This window comes from Cervus elaphus, chromosome 20 (genome assembly GCF_910594005.1).
Source record: "Cervus elaphus chromosome 20, mCerEla1.1, whole genome shotgun sequence".
In the NCBI taxonomy this organism is placed as follows: Eukaryota; Metazoa; Chordata; class Mammalia; order Artiodactyla; family Cervidae; genus Cervus; species Cervus elaphus.
The window spans coordinates 53,581,940-53,608,149 of NC_057834.1; the positions used below are offsets into that span (position 1 = coordinate 53,581,940).

Genomic DNA, 26,210 nt, shown 5'->3' on the forward strand with positions numbered 1-26,210 from the left:
TCAAATGAGGGAAATGTTCTAAAATTTGAATGTGATAATGGTTGCACAACTCTCTAAATTTACCAGAAATCTACCAAGTTAATTACTAAAACTATACCTAAATACGAATGAGTTTTGTACAGTATTAATTACACCTCACTATGGCTATTTTCTTAAATCACACCAATAGAAAAAAAACAGGAGAGATCATAATGTAGTACACAAGAAATTCATATATATTCCCAATGAAATTTGTCTTCTAAAATTTTTAATTAAGAGAATATATTAAATCTAAGATTATTTTCAGTGATGAAGCTCAACTTGGTCCCCCTCCCCCACCAAAAGAATAAAATAAGAATGGTCTCTATTACTACTTAACATGCTGGCTGAGATATTTGTTAAGATTAGCAAAGCATTCTAATTACTATTATCTTTGCTTTTAAAATATTTTAATTTTTTCCTTCATTTTTCTATATATATTTTCAGTATTTGAAAATATGATTTTACACCTAGAAAATTTTAAATGGCTAATCAGAAACACAGGTGATTTCAGCTGTATTTGTAATATTTTGTTTCTTGAACGGGAATGGTGGGTACATGACAGATGAGACTCCTCATTAAAGATGACAGTTGAAATATGTACATTAATCTCTGTCTGGTTTCTTCTGAAACTCCTCTAAAATTATAATAAATAAGAAAAAAATCAGCCCTCAAGAACTGAAAGAAATGTAAGTTTAAACTTCCTGTTTTAGAACACCTGTATTTAGTGGTTACTAGTGGGGAGAGGGAAGAAGAGAGGGGCAATATGGTAGTAGGGAATTAAGAGATGCAAATAATTATCTATAAAATAAGCTGCAAGGATATATTGTACAACTCGAAGAATATAGCAAATATTTTAAAATAACTATAAATGGAGTATAGCCTTTAAAAATTGTGTATCATTATATTGTATATCTATAACTTATATAATATTATACATCAACTATTGTTCAATTTAAAAGTTAAGGGAAGAAAGTCCCTGTATTTAATTTCTGAAAGACTCAGGAATTAGATGCACCAGGTCTATCTGCAGGTGTAAGGTATTATAGAACTGAAAGTAGGATTGTTTGAGCATATGTATTAGGGGCAATAGACTTATCCTCAGATCCTCCTCCTCATTCTCCACAACCTCATAGCCACCCGTATCATCCATTGACAGAAGATTAAAGTTTGCTTTATGGAGAGGCTGAACCAGAGAAGTTCCAGATTCCAGAATACCATACACAAATGAAAATGAGGTGAAATAATGGACTAATAAAGGAGATCAAGTAAAAGGCTGGTGGCCAGGTTTATAATCTCTAAACAGAAGACTGGAATTTCTTTTAGCACAAGCTGACCGAAAAGGCTTAAGATATTGGAAGTGATGAAATGTCTGGCTACCCTCTACAGTGAGGCCACTGTTCAAGAGCCTCCCCTGTCCCCGCTCCGCTGCACGCTGAATGGGTATTCAGCATGATAGTGCCTTGCTCTTAAGTGTAAATGGATAATTGAAAATGCTCAAATATCTGAGACCTAAAAAAAGATGGAAAGAGATTTTAAAAAGTGATACAGGAATTTTAAGAATACTATTTTTACAGATACAATTAATATATTTAAAGTACTGGATACTATTTTAAAGTCTATAGATGAAAAAGAGAACCAGAAAATAAAAGTAACAAAAATAAATTCAGTAGAAAAGTTGGAAGATAAACTTGAGGCCATTTCCCAGAAAAATCGTATGAAAGAATAGGGAAAAAGAATGTTAAAAAATGAGTACAGTTCATGCAGGAAGCCTGACATCCAACTAGTATGTGTTCCAGGAGAAAGAAATACAAGGAGGAGAAGTAATTATCAAATAAATAATATTTTAAAAACTTCCCCAGTACTGAAATAAACACATTTACAGATCAAAAGGATTGTTTGAGTAATCAGCATTATTATGAAATTTGAGAACTAAATTTAGAGAATTTCAATTCGGTCTGCTTCCTGTGTTTCTCTTGTGAGTCTCCCTTATTCACACAAAACACCACTTCTGGTCACCAAATGTATGGAAGTTTTTTCCCACACCAGGCAATTCTCTGTGATACCAGCTGGGTGTCCTGCAATTCAACCCAGTTGTGACACTGTGTGCGTGGAAATAGTGTCAGCTCCTACAGGTAAAGGCCTTGGTCCCACAGGACTGCTCCTGTCCCACTTGGGACGCCAACTGCAAGAAGTAGGTCCTAGATTACCCCCAACTTCTGTCCAGTTTGGCTACAAATCAGGGGTTCCCATAATCTTCTCTTTGGGTTTGATTAATTTCCTAGGGTGGCTCACACAGCTCAGGGAAACACTTCCTCAAAAATTTTCAGTTTATTAAATAATATGATAAAGGGTACAGATGAATAGCTAGATGAAGGGATACTTAGGGTGAGATCTGGGAGAGTCCTGAGCACAGAAGCTTCTGTCTCTGTGGAGTTTGGGGTGTGTTACTCTACTGGTGTGTATGTTCGCCAGCCTAGAAGCCCTCTGAACCCCATACAGACTATTGAGGTTTTTATGGAGGCTTCATCTAGTTGACATGACATTAGCATGGTAGTGGTATAATCTTTGTATCTGAGGTTATTGATATTTCTCCTGGCAATCTTGATTCCAGCTTGTGATTCTTCTAGCCCAGCATTTTGCATGATGTGCTTTGCATATAAGTTAAATAAGCAAGGTGACAATATACAGCCTGATATACTCCTTTCCCAATTTTAAACCAGTCCATTGTTCCATGTCCAGTTCTAACTATTGATTCCTGACCTGCATACAGGTTTTTCAGGAGACAAATAATGTGGTTTGTTAGTCTCATCTCTTTAAGAATTTTCCACAGTTTGTTGTGATCCACACAAAGGCTTTTGTGTAGTCAATGAAGCAGAAGTAGATGTTTTTCTGGAATTCCCTGCTTTCTCTATGATCCAATAAATGTTGGCAATTTGAACTTTGGTTCCTCTGCCTTTTCTAAATCCACCTTGTACATCTGCAAGTTCTTAGTTCATATACTGGTGAAGCCTAGGTTGAATGATTTTGAGCATAACCTTACTAGCGTGTGAAATGAGCACAGTTGTACAGTAGTTTGAGCATTCTTTGGCACTGCCCTTCTTTGGATTGGAATGCAGATGACCTTTTCCAGTCCTTGGCCACTGCTGAGTTTTCCAAATTTGCTGGCATATTGAGTACAGCCTTTAATAGCATCATCTTTTTAAGATTGGAAATAGCTCAGCTGGAATTCCATCACCTCCACTAGCTTGGTTTGTAGTGATGCTTCCCGAGGCCCACTTGGCTTCACATTCCAGGATGTCAGACTCTAGGTGAGTGACCACACCATCATGGTTATCTGGGTCATTACGACCTTTTTTGTTTAGTTCTTCTGTGTATTCTTGCTGTCTCTTCTTAATCTCTTCTGTTAGGTCCTTGCCGTTTCTGTCCTTTATTGTGCCCATCTTTGCATGAAATGTTCCCTTGGTATCTCCAATTTTCTTGAGATCTCTAGTTTTTCCCATTATATTGTTTTCCTCTATTTCTTTGCATTGTTCACTTAAGAAGGCTTTCTTATCTCTGCTTGCTATTCTTTGGAACTCTGCATTCAGTTGGGTATATCTCCTTCTTGTTTGCCTTTTTGCTTCTCTTCTTTTCTCAGCTATTTGGGAGGCCTCCTTAAACAACCACTTTGCCTTGTTACATTTCTTTTTCTTGGGGATGGTTTTGATCACCACCTCCTGTACACTGTTACGAACCTTCATCCATAGGTCTTCAGGCAGTCTGTCTATCAGATCTAATTGCTTGAATGATTTGTCACTTCCACTGTATAATCATAAAGGATTTGATTTAGGTCGTATCTGAATGGCCTGGTGATTTTCCCTACTTTCTTCAATTTAAGTCTGAATTTTGCAATAAGGAGCTCATGATAATCTTATAGTCAGCTCCAGGTCTTGTTTTTGCTGACTATTTAGAGCTTCTCCATGTTTGACTGCAAAGAATATGATCAATCTGACTTTGATATTGACTGTCTGGTGATGTTCATGTGTAGAGTCGTCTCTTGTGTTGTTGGAAAAGGGTGTTTGCTATGACCAGTGTATTCTCTTGGCAAAACTCAATTAGCCTTTGCACTGCTTCATTTTGTACTTCAAGGCCAGACTTGCCTTGTTACTCCCCTAAGTATCTCTTGACTTCCTACTTTGGCATTCCAATCCCCTGTGATAAAAAGGACATCTTTTTATTGTATGTCTTCATAGACACATTTAACTTCATATCTTCAGCATAAGTGCTTGGGGCATAGACTTGGATTACTGTGATGTTGAACGGTTTGCCTTGGAAACAAACCAAGATCATTCTATTGTTTTGGAGATTGCACCTAAGTGCTGCATTTTGGACTCTTGTTGACTATGAGGGCTGTTCCATTCATTCTAAGGGATTCTTGCTCACAATAGTAGATATAATGGTCTTCTGAATTAAATTTGCCCATTCCTGTCCATTTTAGTTCACTGATTCCTAGAATGTTGATGTTCACTCTTTGCATTTCCTGTTTGACCACATCCAGCGTAACTTGATTCATAGAATTAACATTTCATGTTCCTATGCAATACCATTCTTTACAGCATTGGACTTTAGTTTCACCACCAGACACATCCACAACAGGGCATTGTTTCCACTAATAATTATGCAAATGTAAATCAAAGTTACAGTGAAATATCACCTTGTAACCTGCTAAAATTATCAGAGAAATAAAAGATAATAAACATTGGTGAGGATACAGAGAAAAGGGAGGTCTTGTATACTGTTGTTGAAAATGTAAATTGATAACAGCTGTTACGGAAGAATGTGGAGGCTCTGCAAAAACTTAAAAATAAAACTACCTTATGATTGAATAATTCCTCTCCCTGGATATTTATCCAAATAAAATAAAATTACTTTCTTAAAGTTAAATCATGTTTTTTTAAAAAATATTTATTTATTTATTTGGCTGCGCTGAGTCTTAATTGTGGCATGTGAGGTCTTCATCGCTGCATGTGGGCTCTCTAGTTGTGGCATGCAAGCTCTAGAATAAAATATATTTTATTTATACCACTGGCAAAAACAAGAAGTGTCATCAACGTTTAGGCATGAACTTTGAAGTTAGACTTAAATATGTATTAAGTTTTCTGATTATTCAATCCTTCCCTGTAAGAAGACTGTTATGTCTATACTTTTTGTCATGTGACTCTCAGTGCCTTCCTGTGATAGGGGAGTCCTTCCTTCCTTACCCCACAGATTTCCAGCTTGGCCAGAGGACTGTGACTTTCCCTCTGTTGGCCAGCCCTGTGCCTTCTCTTTCCTATTCATTGAGCAGTTAGAGTACTTGAGTTGGGGTTTGGAATTCTTCTGTGGCCTCATCTTCACACTGATCCCTATTTTGAATTACCAAGACTTCTGGATTTTCTGTCTAGTATTTTGGCTATGAATACTTCTCCCAGGTCATGCTTCTGATTGCCTGGACTGACCTGTTGTCTCCACTCATTTGTTTCACAAGCTATTGCCTGCAGCCAGAATGCCTAGACCACTGTAGGCTTCATGCTTTACACGTTCATTGTCTGTGTCTAAGTCAGCTTTTGTGCAGCAGCGACTGAGTTGAGTATTGGCACACAGGTGGTATAGCTCACAAACCTTAAAATACCATCTGCCCTTTAGAGACAGTCTGTCCACTCCTGATCTAGGTTACCGGAGTCACTTTTTTAACTTTCCGTTTTCTCTGCCCCTTGTTCCCCCTCTCAACCCTCAGTAATTACTGAAGCCAGTTTATTGTTAATTTGTTTTTGTTTTTAACAGAAATATGATTATTTTTCTCATATTTAAAACAGTTGTCTGACTTCCTTGTATCTTTACAATAAGTGCACACTCAGCATGATTATAATCTTCAAAATCTGGCTTCTCCTTACCTCCCCAGTTTCTCTCTCATACCGGAACCCCTTTTCACTTCCACTCTGCTTTAGGCTTTCTTGAATTTTATTTAGTTTTTGTCATGCTATCTTGTTTCTAGGTCTTCTCATGTACTTTTATTTTTTTTATAAGTAATTTTATTTATTTATTTTTGACTGTGCTGGGTCTTTGTTGCTGCATGGGCTTTCCTCCTAAGTTGCAGCGAGCGGGGGCTGCTCTCTAGCTGTGATGTGCAGGCTTCTTGTTACAATGGCTTCTCTTGTTGTGGAGCATGGGCTCTAGGCTGGCACATGGGCTCAGTAGCTGTGGCTCCTGGGCTCTAGGGCACAGGCTTAATAGTTGTGACGCACAAGCTTAGTTGCTTGCGGCATGTGGGATCTTCCCGGACCAGGAATCAAACCCTGGTCTCCTGCATTGGCAGGTGACTTCTTTACCACTGAGCCACCACGGAAACCTTCATATACTTTTCTTAATTTCCCCTTTTGCTACAGCTCATGTCCTTTCTTTGCAAATTGTCATACACCCTTCCAAGTCTTGGGTATTATCTTCTTTAGAAATCTTTGCCTTCTTAAATCTGAGTTAGGTGTCCTTTACACATATTCCTATTATGCTGTACTTGCCTTGTAATTGTTGTTTTGTTGTTCATCATCTACTGTAAACCAGATGACTTCCCTTTTTGTGCCTGACTACTATACAGTAGTATAGAATCAGTGGCAATAAAGTGAACATTTCAGCACACTACGAGAGAATTGTGTAGCAAGGTTTCATTCGTCTTTTATTCCTTGTTAAATATGGAGTCCAGCGGTACTGCATCAGTATTTGAGTGTTTTAGCTCCTCTGCCTGAAAGTAGGAACTACATTGGTCAGGTGGTTCTGAGCTTTGATGATGGTACACTGCTCTGTGGGGTACAAACAATAGAGTGGGCTAAATACAGCTGTACCTCAGTTCTGCAGAAGATTTCCAGACCACTGCTCTAGAAGCTAGTGCAGGGGCATCTAGTTTCCTCCTATAATTGTTTCCTGGGCTGTGAGGTTGTGGCCAAGAGGGACAGTCACTCACAGCTCCCAAGGTTTAGTCCCGTTGAACTTTTCAGAGGCATGCGGATCTCTTCCTACATTGATTAGGAATGCATTTTGTACTGTATCATGAGAGGCATATGAAAGTATCACATATGAAAGTATCTAGTGGCTTTCTCATCTGACTCAAGAACAGTGGTCATCAATTACTTTTTTTTTGGGCCACGATACATGCAATTTTGGAACACAAGAAAATAGTCTGTCACTGTTTCCATTTTTTCCCAATCTGTTTGCCATGAAGTGATGGTACCAGATGCCATTGTGTTAGTTCTTTGAATGTTGAGTTTTAAGCCAGCTTTTTCACTCTCCTCTTTCACCATCATCAAGAGGCTCTTTAGTTTTCTTCACTTTCTGGCATTAGGGTAATGTCATCTGCATATCTGAGGTTATTGATATTTCTCCCAGTGTGCTGCAGTCCATGGGGTCGCAAAGAGTTGGATATGACTGAGCGACTGAACATCAACAATGAAGCATGTGGGATCTTAGCTTCTTGACCAGGGATCAAACCCATATCCCCTGCATTGGAAGGCGAAGTCTAAACCACTAGACCACCAAGGAAGTCCTGGTCATCAATTTCTTAATGACTTTTGTCCTGTTCTTTTTGTTGTTCAGTCACTAAGTTGTGTCTGACTCTTTGTACCCTGTGGATTGCAGCATGCCAGACTTCCCTGTCCTTCACCATCTCCTGGAGTTTGCCCAAACTCATGTCATTGAGTTGATGATGCCATCCAACCATCTCGTCGTCTGACGCCCCCTTCCACTCTTGCCCTTAAATCTCTTCTAGCTTCAGGGTCTTTTCCATTGAGTCAACTTTTCACCTCAGGTGGCCAAAATTTTGGAGTTCAGCTGCAGCATCAGTCCTTCCAATGAATACTCAGTGTTGATTTTCTTTCAGATTGAGTAGTTGGATCTTGCAGTCCAAGGGACTCACAAGAGTCTTCTCCAGCACCACAGTTTGAAAACATCAATCCGTTGGTGCTTAGCTTTCTACATGGTCCAACTCTCACACCCATACAAGGCTACTGGAAAAACCATAGCTTTGACTATATGGACCTTTGTCTGCAAAATGATGTCTCTGCTTTTTAATATTCTGTCTAGGTTTGTTACAGCTTTTCTTTCAAGCATCTTTTAATTTTGTGGCTTCAGTCACTGTCCGCAGTGATTTTGGAGCCCAAGAAGATAAAATCTGACACTGTTCCCACTTTTTCCCCATCTGTTTGCCATGAAGTGATGGGACCAGATGCCATGAACTTAGTTTTTTGAATGTTGAATTTTAAGCCAGCCTTTTCACTCTCCTCTTTACTTTCATCAAGAGGCTCTTTAGTTCCTCTTTGCTTTCTGCCTTTAGAGTGGTATCAACTGCATATCTGAGATTGTTGATATTTCTCCTGTCAGTCTTGATTCCAGCTTGTGAGTTATCCAGCCTGGCGTTTCACTTGGTGTACTCTGCATAGAAGTTAAACGAGCAGGGTGACAATATGCAGCCTTGTTGTACTCCTTTCCCAATTTTGAGCCAGTTCGTTGTTCCATGCCAGTTCTAACTGTTGCTTCTTGACCTGTGTATAGTTTCTCAGGAGACAGGCAAGGTGGTCTGGTATTCCCATCTCTTTAAGAATTTTCCAGTTTGTTGTGATCCACACAGTCACAGGCTTTTGTGTAGTCAATGAAGCAGAAGTAGATGTTTTTCTGGAAGTCCCTTGCTTTCTCCATGATCCAGAAGATGCTGACAATTTGATCTCTGGTTCCTCTGCCATCTAAATTCAGCTTGTACATCTGCAAGTTCTCAGTTTACTGTTGAAGCCTAGATTGAAGAATTTTGATCATAACCTTCCTAGCATGTGAAATGAACACAACTGTGCAATAGTTTGAACATTCTTTGTCATTTCCCTTCTTTGGGATTGGAATGAAAACTGACTTTTTCCAGTCCTGTGGCCAGTGCTGAATTTTTCAAATTTGCAGGCACATTAAATGCAGCACTTTCACAGCATTATCTTTTAGGATTTGAAACAGCTCAGCTGGAATTCCATCACCTCCACTAGCTTGGTTTGTAGTAATGCTTCCTAAGGCCTACTTGACTTCACAATCCAGGATATCTGCTCTAGGTGAGTGACCACACCATCGTGGTTATCTAGGTCATTATGACCTTTTTTGTTTAGTTCTTCTGTGTATTCTTGCCACGTCTTCTTAATCTCTTCTGTTTCTGTTAGGTCCTTGCCATTTCTGTCCTTTATTGTGCTCATCTTTGCATGAAATGTTCCCTTGGTATCTCTAATTTTCTTGAAGAGGTCTCTAGTCTTTCCCATTCTATTTTTTTCCTCTGTTTCTTTGTATTGTTCACTTAAGGCTTTCTTATCTCTCCTTACTATTCTCTGAAACTCTGCATTCATTTCAGTGTATTTTTCCCTTTCTCTTTTGCCTTTCCATCCTCTTCTTTTCTCAGCTATTTGTAAGGCCTCCTCAGACACCCACTATGCCTTGTTGCGTTTCTTTTTTCTTGGGGATGTTTTTGGTCACCACCTCCTGTACAGTGTTATGAACCTCCATCCATAGTTCTCCAGGCATTTTGTCTAACAGATCTCATCCCTTAAATCGATTTGTCACTCCCACTGTATAATCATAAGGGATTTGATTTAGGTCGTACCTGAATGGCCTAGTGGTTTTCCCTACTTTTTTCAATTTAAGTCTGAATTTGGCAATAAGGAGCCCATGATCTGAGGTACAGTCAGCTCCAGATCTTGTTTTTGCTGACTGTATAGAGCTGCACCATCTTTGGCTGCAAAGAATATGATCAATATGATTTTGATATTGACGATCTGGTGATGTTCATGTGTAGAGTCGTCTCTTGTGTTGTTGGAAAAGGGTATTCTCTCTGACCAGTGCATTTTCTTGGCAAAACTGTATAGCCTTTGCCCTGCTTCATTTTGTACTCCAAATCCAAACTTGCCTGTTACTTCAAGTATCTCTTGACTTTCTGCTTTTGCATTCCAATCCCTTGTAATGAAAAGGACATCTTTTTTTGGTGTTGGTTCTAGAAGCTCTTGTAGTTCTTCATGGGACCATTCAACTTTAGCTTCTTTGGCATCAGTGGTTGGGGCATAGACTTGGATTACTCTGATGTTGAATGGTTGCCTTGGAAACAAACCGAGATCACTCTGTCCTTTTTGAAACTGAACGCAAGTACTGCATTTCTGACTCTTGTTGACTATGAAGACTATTCCCTTTCTTCTAATGGATTCTTGCCCACAGTAGTGGATACAATGGTTATCTGAATTAAATTTGCCCTTCCCATCCATTTTAGTGCACTGATTCCTAAGGTATCGATGTTCACTCTTTCTCTTGCTTGACCATGTCCAATTTACTTTGATTTGTGGACCTGACTTTCCAGCTTCCTATGCAGTATCATTCTTTATAGCACTGGACTTTCCTCTCAGCACCCAGATACATCCACAACTGAGTATCATTTCTGCTTTGGCCCAGCCTCTTCATTCTTTCTGGAGCTATTTCTCCATTCTTCCCCAGTAGCATATTGGACACCTTCTGACCTGGGCAGCTCATCTTCCAGTGTCATATCTTTCTGCCTTTTCATACTGATCATGGGATTCTTGAGGTGAGAATATTGAAGTGGTTTGACTTTCTCTTCTCCAGTGGACCATGTTTTTGTCAGAACTCTCCACCATGACCCATCTGTCTTGGGTGACCCTGCTTGGCATGGCTCATAGCTTCATTGAGTTACGTGAGGCTATGATCCATATGATCATTTTGGTTAGCTTTCTGTGATTGTGGTTTTCATTCTGGAGACTGTGGAATTATAGTCTTGCTTCTTCTGTCTGTTCCCTGATGGATGAGGATAAGAGGCTTGTGTAAGCTTCCTGATGGGAGGAACTGGCTCTGGGGAAAACTGAGTCTTGCTCTGGTGGGCAGGGCCATGCTCTGTAAATCTTTAATGCAAATCCACTTCGTCCTCCTAGGAAAGAAACAGTGGTGAGGGAGTTTCGGGGAACATTTTCCTGAGGAACCCTCAAATGTTTGGCTTTATTATCTGTTTTCTCTTCTGTGCTGTGCACACTCTGAAGATGGAGCCATGCTTTTGACTTCCTTATTGCTCTATGCTGAGCTCAAGTAGAGTGTCTGGCATAGAGAAGAAGCGTGTTGCATGTTTGTTGACTAAAGAATGAATGAATGTGTTTCCATTGTTAAGTAAGTTTTTCATAATTCGGTATTTACCTCTAGTTAATGCTAATTCTGATTCTATAACATTGTAGGTGAAAGTCTAGAAAGCAAGAAAGTAGAAAAATTAATTTGGCTCTAAAGTTAAGGCACTTTAAGCATCTTTAGTTAGAATAGTACTGATGCAGATATCCACAAGACCTATGTCTGGTAGAATACAATTCGATGATATTTTTCCTTTTAAAAATTTCATTTCTGATTTCAAATGTAGCACAAGATCATTGTATTCCCATATTATGCATATTTCAAAAATTAGTGCACATGTCTTTTCTAGAGGGCTATTTTTGCTCCTGAAATGTCTAATTTTCAAAATTTGATTCCTTCTTAGACTTAACTTTGTTGCATTTAGAGTTTTAAACCTTTTTTTTTTTTTTTTTGGTAAAGTCTACGGTTTGTAGTTAATTGGATAGAAATATAGGATTCACTTAAATTGTTTGGCTGCATCTATTCAGTTAAACAGAACTAAAGATCAATATTGGCTCAATATCTAAAATAGAGAAACATCAAATTATTCTAACCTTTTATTTTTATTTTAATGGTTAAATATCTAAAAAACTTAATCAGGAACTAGCATATATGAGTATTGATTGAGCATAAAATTAAAATTCATCTTTTAAAAATAGTTTTACTTATTTAAAAAAATTTTTATTTTGTAATGGGGTGTAGCCAGTTCACAAACAATGTTGTGATAGTTTCAGGTGAATAGCAAAAGGACTGAGCCGTACATATGCATGTATCCGTTCTCCCCTGAATTCCCCTCCCATTCAGGTTGCCAGATAACATTGAGCAAAGTTCCAAGTGCCGTGCAGTAGGTCCTTGGTGGTTACCTATTTTAAATATAACAGTGTGTATATGTCCATGCCAAACTCCCTAACTATCCGTTCTTCCCATTCTTTGTCCCTGCCCCCTGGCAACCATAAGTTCATTCTCTTAAGTCTGTGAGTCTCCTTCTGTTTGGTAAGTTCATTTGTATCATTTCTTTTTAGATTCCATAATATTTCTCCTTCTCTGTTTTATTTCCCTCGGTATGGCACTGTCTAGGTTCATCCACATTGCTTCAAATGGCATTATTCCCTTCTTTTTAGTGGTTGAGTAATATTCCATTCTGTATATGTACCACATCTTCTTTATCCAGTCCTCTGGAACAATTTTCCATATTAATACTAATGAAATAAAACTGTTAGGCACACCAGGATTTTGAAACACAAAAGATAATTTAAAAATTTGCTTTTGAGTCATCATAAACAGCAAAGTTATCATAACTGTCAGATCCTGAGTCTTTCCTGCAAAACCATTGTTTATGTGTCAATAAAATAAAACATATATTCAGTAAATATGAATCTACTGGTTTCCCCCATTATCCAAAAGTAGAGCATTCCTATGAAACTTTTTGTAAGCCAAAATAGCATAAAGTGATGAAGTAATTATCTTAGAACGTATCTTGCCATCAGATGCATAAAATACACTGAGATACAGCACAGATGCTCACAGACACAGTTCAAAGCTCTGGGGGCTTGATGCTGAGATGCCGAGTGTAGTTGCTGGGGAAGGAGCTTGGATGATGATGAACATCGAGACCACAGATCCCCGCTTGTCACAAGGCCTGTTGTACAGTAGAAAGTCAAGAATGAGCAACCTATGGCCTGGGGTGGGGGGACAGCCTCAAGGGGCCCCCAGTGTGACTGAATTCACAGCATATCGACCATATACTCAGATGGAGTTGGTCAACTTGGGTAAGCAGTTTCAGCAAAAGAAGGGGAACCCTTGGCAGCGTGGCTTTTGCAACTCTGGGATGCAGGGGTGGATGGTATCATTTGTTCTGGGGATGAGATAGAGCAGTTAGCATCTATAACGACTCACCTCTTGTTGAGACAAAGGTTGCAGAGTGCTTGTGCATCTAACCAAACACACCCTGTTAGAGTGGATCTCACGCTGCCATCCACACCATGTGGGCGAACATGTAAGAGCTCCCGGATACTGACTCAAGTGATGAGAGAATTGGGCATGAAGCAGTTGATGTTTAACCTCAATACCTGGGGCTCAGATGACAAGCATTTTATAGGTAGCATGTGAGATGCTATTTTGAACAATGCCCCACTCACCTCTTTTGGATCTCTGTTATTCTGCACCCTATGTGGGGCACCCCATCTATGAGGCCACCTTGATGGTGGCTACCTTGGGAGAAATAGAGGGTGGTGACAGGCCAAAGGTTTTAGGAGTGTGAAGATCCCGAAGGGGGACTGATCTGGTAAAGACCCTGTCCAAGTGATGTAAATGCAGATGTGGGCCGATTTACTGGCAGTGGGAATTGACAGAAATAAAATTGATAAGCAGCCCAATGCTATACTCCTAGAGGGGCTTCCCAGGTGGTGCTAGTGGTAAAGAACCTGCCTGCCAATGCAGGAGACATAAGAGACACAGGTCTGATCCCTGAGTCAGGAACACCACCTGGAGGAGGGCATGGCAACCCACTCCAGCACTCTTGCCTGGAGAATCCCATGGACAGAGGAGCCTGGTGGGCTACAGTCCATAGAGTTGCAAAGAATCGGACACGACTGAATTGACCTAGCACATACGCCTAGAGGTGTGGAAGCAACTGAGACCCGAGCAGCAGTTTACCAAATGGGAGACGCATACACAGCAAGAGATACGCACAGTTCAGTTAACATATTCTGTGGTGCCCAAGGGTGCTCCTTCAGATGCCCTTTTCCACTTTGAATAGGGCTCAGGCCAACATGCCCACCCACAGTGCCCAAGCGGGGACGGGAGGCCCCGTGTGGAACTGGCTATTCACTGGTCACTGGCTGATATACAGAGAGTGATGGCCCTGGCTGACCCCAGTGCTGAATGCAGGCTTGTCTGTGGCAAGCAGAGCAGTTCCCAGTCACAGTGCGCACACTGACGGCTGTGGCGGCCAGATGGTTCAGGTAAAAAGCTGTGTCCTTACCTTTAGACATTGGATGCCTCCCTGTGCAAGTGTATACTGTGTGTGTGTCCCTGATCCTAGAATATATTTTGGGGATGGATGTTCTGCAAGTCTTAATGTTGCAGAGCTCTGTGGGGGAATTTCTCCTCTGAATGCCTGTGGTGAAGGCTGTTGTGAGGGACTGTACAAAGGATCCCCCACAGTTACTGCCCGCGCCCTGGGGGGTGACCGCTGTGAGACAGTACCACCCACCAGGTGGCCATGAAGAAACAGACGCCACCATCGCCGAGCTGGCAAAAGTGGACACTGTACAACCCGCTTACAGTCCAGTCCGTTTAACTCCCCTGTGTGGCCTGTTCAGAAGCCTGATGCTCATGGGGGATCCCAGAGAACTAAATAAGGGGGGCCACCTCTGCATGCCGCTTTGACACTTACCACTGTGTAGTGGACTCAGCTACTGCTTTTTTCTCTATAGTTATAATAGCTGAGAGCCAGTGTCACTTTGCATTCACTTGGGAGGGATGCCAGTGGATGTTCCAGGTCCTTCCCCAAGGGTACCTGCATAGCCCAACTATATGCCACGGGTTGGTTACAGAAGACTTGGTGAAATGGAAGCGTCCAACATCAATGAAATTGTTACGTTGGTGTTGTGTTTACTGTAAAAGCTATGTCCTGTGATGTAGATTTAAAACAGTGTATTAAAAAAGCTGTGTCCTCTGTGTGTCCTCAGATTTAAAAAAATGTAATCATGTGGGTGAACTGTGAACAGCACAGAAATCCCCTCCTGAAGGGATGGGCCTGATGCCTGTGGGGGCTTTTGCAGGTAACATGAGTTCCAGGTTGTATCCTGGGTTATGAGTGCTATTTGTTGTAGCCTTGACTGTTGTGGGACGTGGATCCAAGGGTCAGCATTAACTCACCAAGGGAATATCATGGAAGATGGACTGTGCATATATTGTGAGGCAAAAGACCCTGAAGGGATGGAATGTAGGAAAAGAGCAGTTGGTCAAGATGGCAGTGGTCTGGTGCTCTTGCCCTACGGCCTCTCACCCCACATTCTGTAAACAATGACTTTACGTGGTTCTGTAATAGCTGAGATCACTTATAGCACTGTGCATGCGCATCAGGATATACTTGCTTGGCCACGGGGCCACTTTTGTTCTGTGTGCCTATATAAGCTCACCTGAAAAGCCCTTGCAGCTGCATTTTGGCTGTGTCTGTTGGGTCAGCCATCAGAGAATACAGCATGGCTGTGTTACGGCTGCCTCGCGAGCCCAGAGAGAATAAATGTGTCTGCAGTTCCTACGGCTCCTCAAGTTTCCTTCCAGCTTCTCCACTCACTCCTTGCCCACCCTGGGTTCAGTGAACAGTGTGAGAAGTGGGACACTTGGTTTCCCTACTTTAATAAATGTTTCTAGCTGTCTAGACCAGAAACATTTGCTTCTACCCTCTCCTTAAACCTCCAGTTAACCCATGGTGAAATATGGCAAAGTCTAGCTTCAAAAGCAACAACAGACCAACCCTAGAATCAGTTCACATCTCTCTACCACACTTACTCACCACTGTGTCCTGTCTGGACTTCATTAGGACTCTAGTGAAGGATAGTTTTGCCTTCGAGTTCACACTCCTCTATTGGGCTGTACCCCATAGGCCTCCAATGTATGTGCTCGGCACAGCTTCCAGACCAAAGAAAGAGCTTGGGGTCACCGACAGAGACGTCACTGGCTTAATGGATGGGGGAACTTGCCTGTCTGAAACAAGGTCCTGGAGTGACACCCCAGCATGTGCAGTGGATGGCATGGCAGGCAGGCCAGGGTGGCAGTCTCTGCTCCAAAATGAAAAATTCAATAGAAGAATTTGAAGAAATTTCTAGAAAGCAGAACAAAAAGACAAACGAGGTAGAAAATAGAAAAGTTAAAAGTCTTAGAAGAAATTTAAATATCAATTATAAGGAAATGTCCCTAAAACTGAAAGGCATGTATTTCTATATGGAAGGGATTCTCAGCACAGTAGATGATAAAAGACTTGTATCAAGGCACATCATTATGTGATAAAGTACATGATTTATCATGAATGTTACTTCTGTCAAAAAAAAAAAAAAAGACATCATTCTGAACACCATGGATAAAGTGAGGATTAAGAGGAAAGAATGTGTACATTCAAAGAATCAGGAGTCAGAATGGCATTGGGGTTTGCAGCAGCAACATTGGAAGCTGGAAAACCATGGAACAGTGTCTTAATTCTTGAGGGAAAATGATTAACAACTGAGTTCTGCACCTAATGTAGCTCTGTTTTATTCTTCTTGATTTTGGCTGCACTGGGTCTTCATTGCTGTGTGCAGCTTCTCACTGCCGTGGCTTCTCGTTGCAGAGCAGAGGCTCTAGGGTGTGGGCTCAGTAGTTGTGGTACAAGGGCTTAAATTGCCCCATGGCATGTGGAATCTCTCCGGACCAGGGGTCGAACCCATGTCCCCTGCATTGGCAGGCAGATTCCTAACCACTAGACCACCAGGGAAATCCTCTAGTGTAACTTTTGATTAAGTATAAGGGTAGAGTAAAATTTTCAGACATAAAAGGATTGAGAACATGATCTTCTGTGACCCCTTTTCTCAGGAAGCTGCTAAAGGAATGTGCCCCAAGAGCATGGATAGAGCAAACAGTGACTCACTCCAGAGACAGGAAGGGGATTGTCAGGGAGTGAGAAGTTCTGGGGTGATAGACGTGCAGCAGGCCCAGACAGCAACTCGTCCAATTAGCAGCAAGATAGAGGGTCCTGGGAAGGGGGTTTCCAGGAATTTTTTTTTTCTTCCTTAGGGAAAAAAAAGACTTTTATTAATTTTCTGGCATTTGAGTTTTTGGAAACTGATAAATTATTTTCACTGACATCATAGAATAAATGGAAAAATACAGCACACAAGGAATCATTCATAAACAACTGATTACTGATTTGCCAAAAATTAATTGACTGTATTGTGAAGATGAATGTTTCTGGGTGGAAGTTAGGTTGTGGAGGAGTTAGTGCTGTGTAAGAGAGCTTAATTCTCATATTAGGAGTGCATAGATCATTTCTAAAATCAGTAAATTGAAAAATAGCAGTATAAACATATTATTTAGACCTATGTAAGTAAATGACAAGAAAAAGGACTAAAAAAGACGAAAGCTATTTGTTTTTAATGAATAAAATTGGGAGAAGTGGGTAAGGTGGGTTAGGGGACTACCTATTTTTCACTTACTGACCTTTTGGTACTGTTTGATTGTTTTTAAAGATAATAAAAGTATATGCATGCGTTACTTGATAAAACTTAAACAAATATTAATGACAGATTCCTTTAAGGAGCATTAGGATTAAATGTACCCAGTAAAAGGGAGTCAGGAATAGAGAAAAAAGATGTAAGCTTATCTTTCATTTTAAAGGGGATTCTTCAAACTTTGTTTATTTCTGGTTTTTTGTTTTGTTTTATTCTAGGGCTTCAAAAACAAACCAAAAAAGATGGGTCACATAAAGGCAGACTTGATTGATGTTGACTTAATCAGAGGTGAGTTCTAAAGTTGGCTTGTTTCTTTTAGGTATATCGTTATGTTACTTCCTTGGAGTGCTAAAGATTCCTCTTAGATATCATCTCTACATGGTATACTTTAATTCCCAAAAGTAGTGTTCTTCCCTTATCATTCAGGCTTTAGCATTCTTTCCCCTTTGCTTAATACTATGTGGCTATGTAAATTGCAAGGTTTCCATGAGGGTGAGAGAGAGATGAACTTGGAGACCTACTGCTGTGTAATGAAGAAAAATATACTGTATATCATTCAAAGGAGGCTGACTTATTTTGAGCTCCTGTTCTAGTGACTGAGGCAAGAGGTTAGTATATGTTTGGAACATCTAAGTGGATTCTTTTTAACTGAACAAGTTATGTACTGATTTTTGCTCTCACTTGTTTTTAGTGTAGTGTTACAAGTGGGTGTTAGTGTATGAAAATGTTTGATGTTTTGTTTTATGTATATTTAAAGGCTCAACATTTGCCAAAGCCAAACCTGAAATTCCATGGACATCTCTGACTCGGAAGGGGCTTGTTCGAGTTGTATTTTTTCCACTCTTCAGCAATTGGTGGATTCAAGTTACCTCTTTAAGAATCTTTGTTTGGCTGCTACTGCTTTACCTCATGCAAGGTAATTGGAGAAGTTTGCTGCTTATGCTATTAGATCATGCAGACCTTACTGTTCTTATACTTACCCTTTCATTTGATGGTTTTATGTACAAAAAAATGAAGCAACAATCACTATTTGGAGATCATCTTAAATTTATTTGTTCAGAGAGAGCAAATATGATTGTCTAACTCTTCTTTCTTGAATTTCTTTCCACCTGTCTCATTGACCAGACCTTTGTAAACTTTTCTTCTGACTGAGCTTTGAATCCTCAAGGTTAGATCCCAGATTCTTTTCTCTAGGTACTGTCATCAAGCCTTGTTCCTTTAACGAGGTGATTCTCAAAATAATATTTTCAGGCTGACCTCTGCTGAACTTCAGTCTTGTAAAGCCAACTGCCTATTTGACATTTCCATATGAAGATTTAATAGGTATCTTGAACTTGAGTTCTATTTGGATATAATTAAATTTTAATTTTTTTTACAATCTTTTCTTTTGTACACACTGAATTGGACATGGAACAGCAGACTGGTTCCAAATAGGACAAGGAGTACGTCAAGGATGTATATTGTAACCCTACTTACTTAACTTATATGCAGAGTACATCATGAGAAATGCTGGGCTGGAAGAAGCACAGGCGGGAATCAAGATTGCCGGGAGAAATGTCAATAACCTCAGATATGCAGATGACACCACCCTTATGGCAGAAAGTGAAGAAGAACTAAAAAGCCTCTTGATGAAAGAAAAAGAGGAGAGTGAAAAAGTTGGCTTAAAGTTCAACATTCAGAAAACTAAGATCATGGCATCCGGTCCCATCACTTCATGGCAAACAAGTGGAAACAGTGTCAGACTTTATTTTTGGGGGCTCCAAAATCACTGCAGATGGTGATTGCAGCCATGAAATTAAAAGACACTTACTCCTTGGAAGGAAAGTTATGACCAACCTAGACAGCATATTAAAAGCAGAGATATTACTTTGTCAACAAAGGTCCTTCTAGTCACGGCTATGGTTTTTCCAGTGGTCATATATGGATGTAAGAGTTGGACTATAAGGAAGGCTGAGCGCTGAAGAATTGATGCTTTTGAGCTGTGGTGTTGGAGAAGACTCTTGAGAGTCCCTTGGACTGCAAGGACATCCAACCAGTCCATCCTAAAGGAGATCAGTCCTGGGTGTTCATTGGAAGGACTGATGTTGAAGCTGAAACTCCAATACTTTGGCCACCGGATGTGAAGAGCTGACTCATTTGAAAAGACCATAATGCTGGGAAAGATTGAGGGTAGGAGGAGAAGGGGACGACAGAGGACGAGATGGTTGGATGGCATCACCGATTCAATGGACATGGGTTTGGGTGGACTCCGGGAGTTGGTGTTGGACAGGGAGGCCTGGCGTGCTGCGGTTCATGGCGTCACAAAGAGTCGGACTGAGCGACTGAACTGAACTGATTCTTCTTTAGATCTTCCCCCATTTCATTAAATGATTCCATCAACCACCCAGTTTTCAAGTGAAAAATTAAGTCTTCCTGTTCTACCCTAATGGCTCAGAGCGTAAAGAATCTACCTTCAGTGCAGGAGACCTGGGTTCTGTCTCTGGGTTGGGAAGATCCCCTGGAGAAGGGAATGGCTACCCACTCCTATATTCTTGCCTAAAGAATTCCATGGACGGAGGAGCCTGGTAGGCTACAAGCATGGGGTTGCAAAGATTCGGACACAACTGAGCAACTAACACTTTCACTCCCTTCTACTCTGTCATCAACTCTCATACCCCATCTGTAACCATGTCTGTCAGTCTGACCTCTGGAATATGTCTTGAGCGCCTAACCCAGTCTCTGCTGCCACCGTCATAGACCACAGCTCTGCATCCCTTTGCCTTGATCACTGGAACAGTGTCTATTCTGAGTTTTCTTTCTACCCATCATTCTCTTCAGAACAGTTAGAGAAATCTTTTGAAATGGAAACTATATCACATTTTGTTGCTTAAAACCCATTAGTGACTTCTTATTGCTCTTAGAATAGAAGCCCTAACCTCCTCACCAGGGCCTCCAGTGCCCTACGTGGTCACTCCTCTGCTGACCTCTCGGATGCCATGTCTTAGCACTTTCTTCCTGGCTCACTGCAGGCAGAGGCCTTTTTCTTTTCCTCATCCAGGGCTTTTCTTGCTGATTGAAATAATTGTAAGGCTTTTCACGTGACTGTCTTTCCTCTCATCTTTAAGATCTGCACTCAGATGTGGCTTTCATAAACTTGCTGTATCTGTACTTTCTAGATAGTCCTGCCAGCCCTCAGTCGCTGTCACGGGGGCTGTGTGTCACACATCACTCTCACTATGTGCAGGCAGCCAGTGTATGCTCTTCACTAGACTCTACTGCTTACCAGAAACACTTCCTGAAAGAAGGCAGTGTAGATATAGTTATTCCTGAGCAGATAGACGTGAATTAGATCAAAGAGTAGGTGAAAGGGGAAGGTTGGGTTAGGGTGATAGAATTTGGGGTGATTTTTATTTTCTTTTATCTGCATCAGTTTTTTAAAATTGTCTTCAAAAATATAATTTAATTGCTGCATAATGTTCCATCATGTGGACACACCATCATTTCAAACTATTGAGTTGACCAAAAAGCTTTCTTGGGTTTTCTGTTAAGATGTTACGGAAAAACTTGAACAAAATTTTTGGCCAACTGAATATTTTAAAGCCTGTATGAGTCTATCATAAGGATTTACCATAAATACTTTTTATAACTATTTAATATTGCATTATATAAAAGTACCATAATTCACATATGCCTTCTCATATAGCGAGCATTTAGATTGTTTTTAGTTTTTTCCTATTAATTAATGCCATCATGAACAAAATTTTTCATATATTATGTATTTGGAGTTTATTCTCTGAAATAGAATGAGCAGATCAAAGACCTTAAACATGTTAAGATTTTTAGAGCATATAGTGAAACTGCTGGTGACAATTCTTTTGGAAAGTAGTAGATTGTGTTTTACCACAGTCTTATCAGCATTATCATAATTTTAAAAATTGTTACCTAATTTGATATACAAAAGTTAGTATTTTGCTTGTTTAATGTGCATTTCTTTGGTTACTTGTAAGGATGAAGTTAAATATTTTTCCACATGTTTGTTATTAAAGAATTTCCTTTCTTGTTGAGATAAATTATATATATTAAATTTTCATGTATGCTGTGGTCCATTTCTGGACCATATATTCTGCAGCATCAATTTGTCTGGTTATTTTCATATCAGTGCCATATTTCTTTAATTACTGTAACTATTTATTATGTAGTAACATTGAGCAGGACAAGTATTCCTCAATTACTCTGTTTTTTTCAGCATTTTCTCTTAGGTGTTCTTACTTGCTTTACTCTTTGAAAATAATTTAGAATATTTTATCATGATCAAAGACCAAAAAAAATTGAAATTTGGACTGGAACTCCCCATACCCAACTCTAAAATATAGATATATATTTGGAAGGAATAGAGAGAAAATTGATATTTTTTTTCCTTTTAGTCAAGTCTTCTATTATATCTTTTTGTAAAGCTTTGTAGGAATTTATTTTTTTCTTACAAAGCTTGCTTAGATCTTGTTAAGCTCATTTTTTTTCCATTGTGGTAGGATACACATAAAATTTACCATCTAACATGTTTAAGTATATAGTTCGGTGATATTAAGTGCATTCACATTACCAGTCTTCCATCACCACCATCCATCTCCAGAGCTTTTCTCATTTTTCCAAATTGAAACTCTGTACCCTTAAATCAGTAACTCTCTACTTCCTCCTATCCCAAGCCCCAAACAACTCCCATTCTGCTTTCTGACTGTATGAATTTGACTACTCTAGCTACTTCATATAAATAGAATCATACTGTATATCAGTTAGCATAATGTCTTCAGGATTTATCCATTTATAGCATGTGCCAGTATTTCTTTCCTTTTTGAGGGTGAATAGTAACTGATTGTGTGTATAGACCACATTTTGTTTATGTATGTTATCCATCAGAGGATGCTTGAAAGTGGAAGTTGCTCAGCCATGTCCAACTCTTAGTGACCCCATGAACTATACAGTCCATGGAATTCTCCAGGCCAGAATACTGGAGTGGGTAGCCTTTCCCTTCTCCAGGGTATCTTCCTAACCCAGGGATCGAACCCAGGTCTCCTGCACTGCAGGCGGATTCTTAACCAACTGAGCCACAAGGGAAGCCCAAAATCACTGGAGTGGGTAGCCTATCTCTTCTCCAGTGTATCTTCCTGACCCAGGAATTGAACCAGGGTCTCCTGCATTGCAGGCAGATTCTTTACCAACTGAGCTATCAGGGAAGTTCCATGTACCATGTTAAAGGAAAATAGTTTCTTTTTATTTTTGTTGTTGCTGCTTTAGGTATGAGGCTTTTTGTTTGCTTATGTATTTTAACTAGTATTTGCTGTTATATTTGCAAGATTTTAGTTTGTATTAAAACTGTCATAACCAGCCATTTTCTAAACTCTCATTTTTTCTAATAGTTCTTCAGTGCTTCTCTCAGATTTTCTAATTATACAGCCGACTTGTTAGTGTAATGAGAAGTTGGTCTTTTACCATACATTTTATTTACTTTCATAGAATTAGTCTACATATTCAGAGCAGTGTTAACAGTAAGAGTGGTCACCCTGTTTTGTTTCTGTTCAGAATGTCTTCATTAATATGTTGCATGTTGACTTTGCTTATATGTTCTTTAGTATAGGTGCTGCCAAAGTGAGTACTACTTATATATTCTTTAGCATGTTAACAACATATTTTTACATTCCTAGTATTTTAGTAAAGATTGACATTTAAGATTAATTACAAATCAGGAACAGATGTTTAATTTTATGGAATGCTTTTTCACTTCTAGAATTGGACCAGACTTCACATGTTAAAGGCACAGTCCTTCCCAAAATACCAGCCTTATTTTAGGGATGCCTAGAGCTATCCTTACTCTGATCAGCCTTTCAGGGTCCCCCACTCATTCCCTCAGGATTGATAATTCACCAGAATAACTCAAAGTGCTCAGGAAACTGCTGTGTTTACAGTTTTATTATAGCAGAAGGATACAAATTAGGAGAGATGTACAGGGCAAAGTCTGGGCGGGCCCCAATCAGGAAGTTTTTGTCATCCTTAGGGAGTGTTAACCTTCTATCCCTGATGGATAGCAATATGCACAACGTATGACCAACCAGAGAAACTCACCCAAGCTTTGGAATTCAGTTTTCATTGAGGGTTTATTATGTAGGCCTGGTTGATTGAGTCACTGGCCATGGAATTAAACTCAGTCTTTAGCTCCTGTTCCCTTCCCAAAGATCAGGCTGATACAATGTAGCTCAGAGGCCCAGCCCTCTAATTACATAGTTGGTGTTTCTGGTATGGCTACTCCTATTCTTAGTCATTTTATTGGCCTGTATTACCTGGTGTGGTCCAAGGGACCCACCATGAAAACAAAGATACTTTCCAACACTTGGGAAATTCCAAAAGTTTAAGAGTTACTTCCCAGGAATCAGGGACAACGGGCTTTTACACAATTGGTAATTGAGATGACATGTATGCATATGATCAAAACTACAGCCTATTAAAATATTTAATTTCATAGATTCTGTCTCAGTCAGCAATTCCTTAAGTACCTAACATGTCTGTGCCAAGTACTCATTTAGGCTCGGAGAAAGATTTCCTACTCTCCTTCTAGCATAAACTCTATGCGGTCTTGGTGAATTATTCTTTTGCTATATTGTCAGATTTACATTGAAGTATTTTAATCATTCATTCAACAAATAATTGCATGTGTACTCTGTGCCAGATACTATCTTGGTATGACAGTGAACAGAATAGACAAAAATCCTTGCCTTCATGGTACTTAACGTTTTAGAGGTGAATTTGTATCCATGTTAACAAGTCTGCAAGGTCTGTAGTTTATTGTTTTCTTGCTGTTGTTATGTTTGTTGGATATCAGGGTATTGTTGTTCAGTCACTCAGTCATGTCTGACTCTTTGCAACCCCATGGACTGCAGCATGCCAGGCTTCCCTGTCCTTGACTATCTCCTGGAATTTGCTCAAACTCACATCACTGAGTCAATAATGCCATCCAACCATCTCCTCATCTGCCTCCCCTTTCTGCTGCCCTCAGTCTTTCCCAGCATCAGGGTCTTTAGCAGCAAATAGTCTCTTCACATCGTATGGCCAAAGTATTGGAGCTTCAGCTTCAGCATCAGTCCTTCTAATGAACTTTCAGTACTGATTTCCTTTACGATGACTGGCTTGATCTCCTTACTGGCCACGGGACTCAAGAGTCTTCTCCAACACCACAGTTCAAAAGCATCAGTTCTTCAGTGCTCAGCCTTCTTTATGGTCCAGCTCTCACATCCATACATGACTGCTGGAAAAACCATAGCTTTGATTAGATGGACCTTTGTCTGCAGAGTGAGTGATGTCTCTGCTTTTTAATACACTGTCTAGGTTTGTCATAGCTTTTCTTCCAAGGAGCAAGTGTCTTTTAATTTCATGGCAGCAGTCACCATCACAGTGATTTTGGGGCCCAAGAAAATAGTCTGTCACTGTTTCCATCTTTTCCCCATCTATTTGCCATGAAGTGATGGGACCAGATGCCATGATCTTAGTTTTTTGAATGTTGACTTTTAAGTCAGCTTTTTCAGTCTTCTCTTTTACCTTCATCAAGAGGTTCTTTAATTCCTCTTCACTTTCTGCCATTTGGGTGGTGTCATATACATATCTGAGGTTATTGATATTTCTTCCAGCAATCTTGATTCCAGCTTGTGTTTCATCCAGCCTGACATTTTGCATGATGTACTGTGCATATAAGTTAAATAATCAGGGTGACAATATGCAGCCTTGATATACTCCTTTCCCAATTTTGGACCAGTTTTGTTCCATGTTTGGTTCTAACTGTTGCTTCTTGGTCTACATACACATTTCTCAGGAGGCAGATAAGGTGGTCTGGTATTCCCATCTCTTGAAGAATTTGATAGTTTGTTGTGATCCACACAGTCAAAGGCTTTGACGTAGTCAGTAAAGCAAAAAGTTTTTCTGGAATTCTCTTATTTTTCTATGATCCAATGGATTTTGGCAATTTAATCTCTGGTTCCTCCACCTTTTCTTAATCCAGTTTGTACATCTGAAAGTTGCTGATTCACGTACTGTTGAAGCCTGACTTGAAGGATTTTTTTGAGCATTTCCTTGCTAGCATGTGAAGTGAGTGCAATTGTGTGGTAGTTTGAATATTCTTTGGCATTGCCCTTCTTTGGGATTGGAATGATAACTGACCTGAAAACTGTGGCCACTGCCGAGTTTTCCAAATTTGCTGGCATATTGAGTGCAGCACTTTCACAGCATCATCTTTTAGGATTTGAAATAGCTCAGCTGGAATTCCATCACCTCCACTAGTTTTGTTTATAGTAATGCTGCCTAAGGCCCATTTGACTCACACTCCAGAATGTCTGGCTCCGGGTAAGTGATCATACCATCATAGTTATCTAGGTCATTAAGACCTTTTTTGTACAGTTTTTTTGTGTATTTTTGCCACCTCTTTTTAATATCTCATGCTTCTGTTAGGTCCATACGGTTTCTGTCCTTCATTGTGCCCATCTTTGCATGAAATGTTCCCTTGTTATCTCTAATTTTCTTGAAGAGATCTCTAGTCTTTCCCATTCTATTGTTTTCCCCTGTTTCTTTGCACTGTTCACTTAAGGCTTTCTTATCTCTTATTGATATTCTTTGAAACTCTACATTCAGATGGGTATATCTTTCCTTTTCTCCTTTACCTTTAGCTTCTCTTCTCTTCTCAGCTACTTTAAGGCCTCCTCAGACAACCATTTTGCCTTTTTGCATTTCTTTTTCTTGGGGATGTTTTGGTCACCACCTCCTGTACAATGTTATGACCCTCCA

At 39.9% G+C, this 26,210-nt stretch overlaps 1 protein-coding gene across 8 annotated transcripts in view; it reads left to right on the top strand.

Moving 5' to 3' along the window:
- Positions 1–26,210, top strand: part of PHTF1 (putative homeodomain transcription factor 1) — a 77,950-nt gene that overhangs the window by 11,184 nt on the left and 40,556 nt on the right. For all 8 annotated transcript variants that reach the window (XR_006335701.1, XR_006335698.1, XR_006335696.1 and 5 more), the window contains exons 4-5: positions 17,630–17,699; positions 18,169–18,327. Coding sequence is in view for 1 of the 8 variants with exons in the window: in XM_043876808.1 (XP_043732743.1) it covers positions 17,630–17,699; positions 18,169–18,327 (229 nt within the window). In the remaining 7 variants the exon portion in view is untranslated. The remainder of the gene's footprint in view (positions 1–17,629; positions 17,700–18,168; positions 18,328–26,210) is intronic.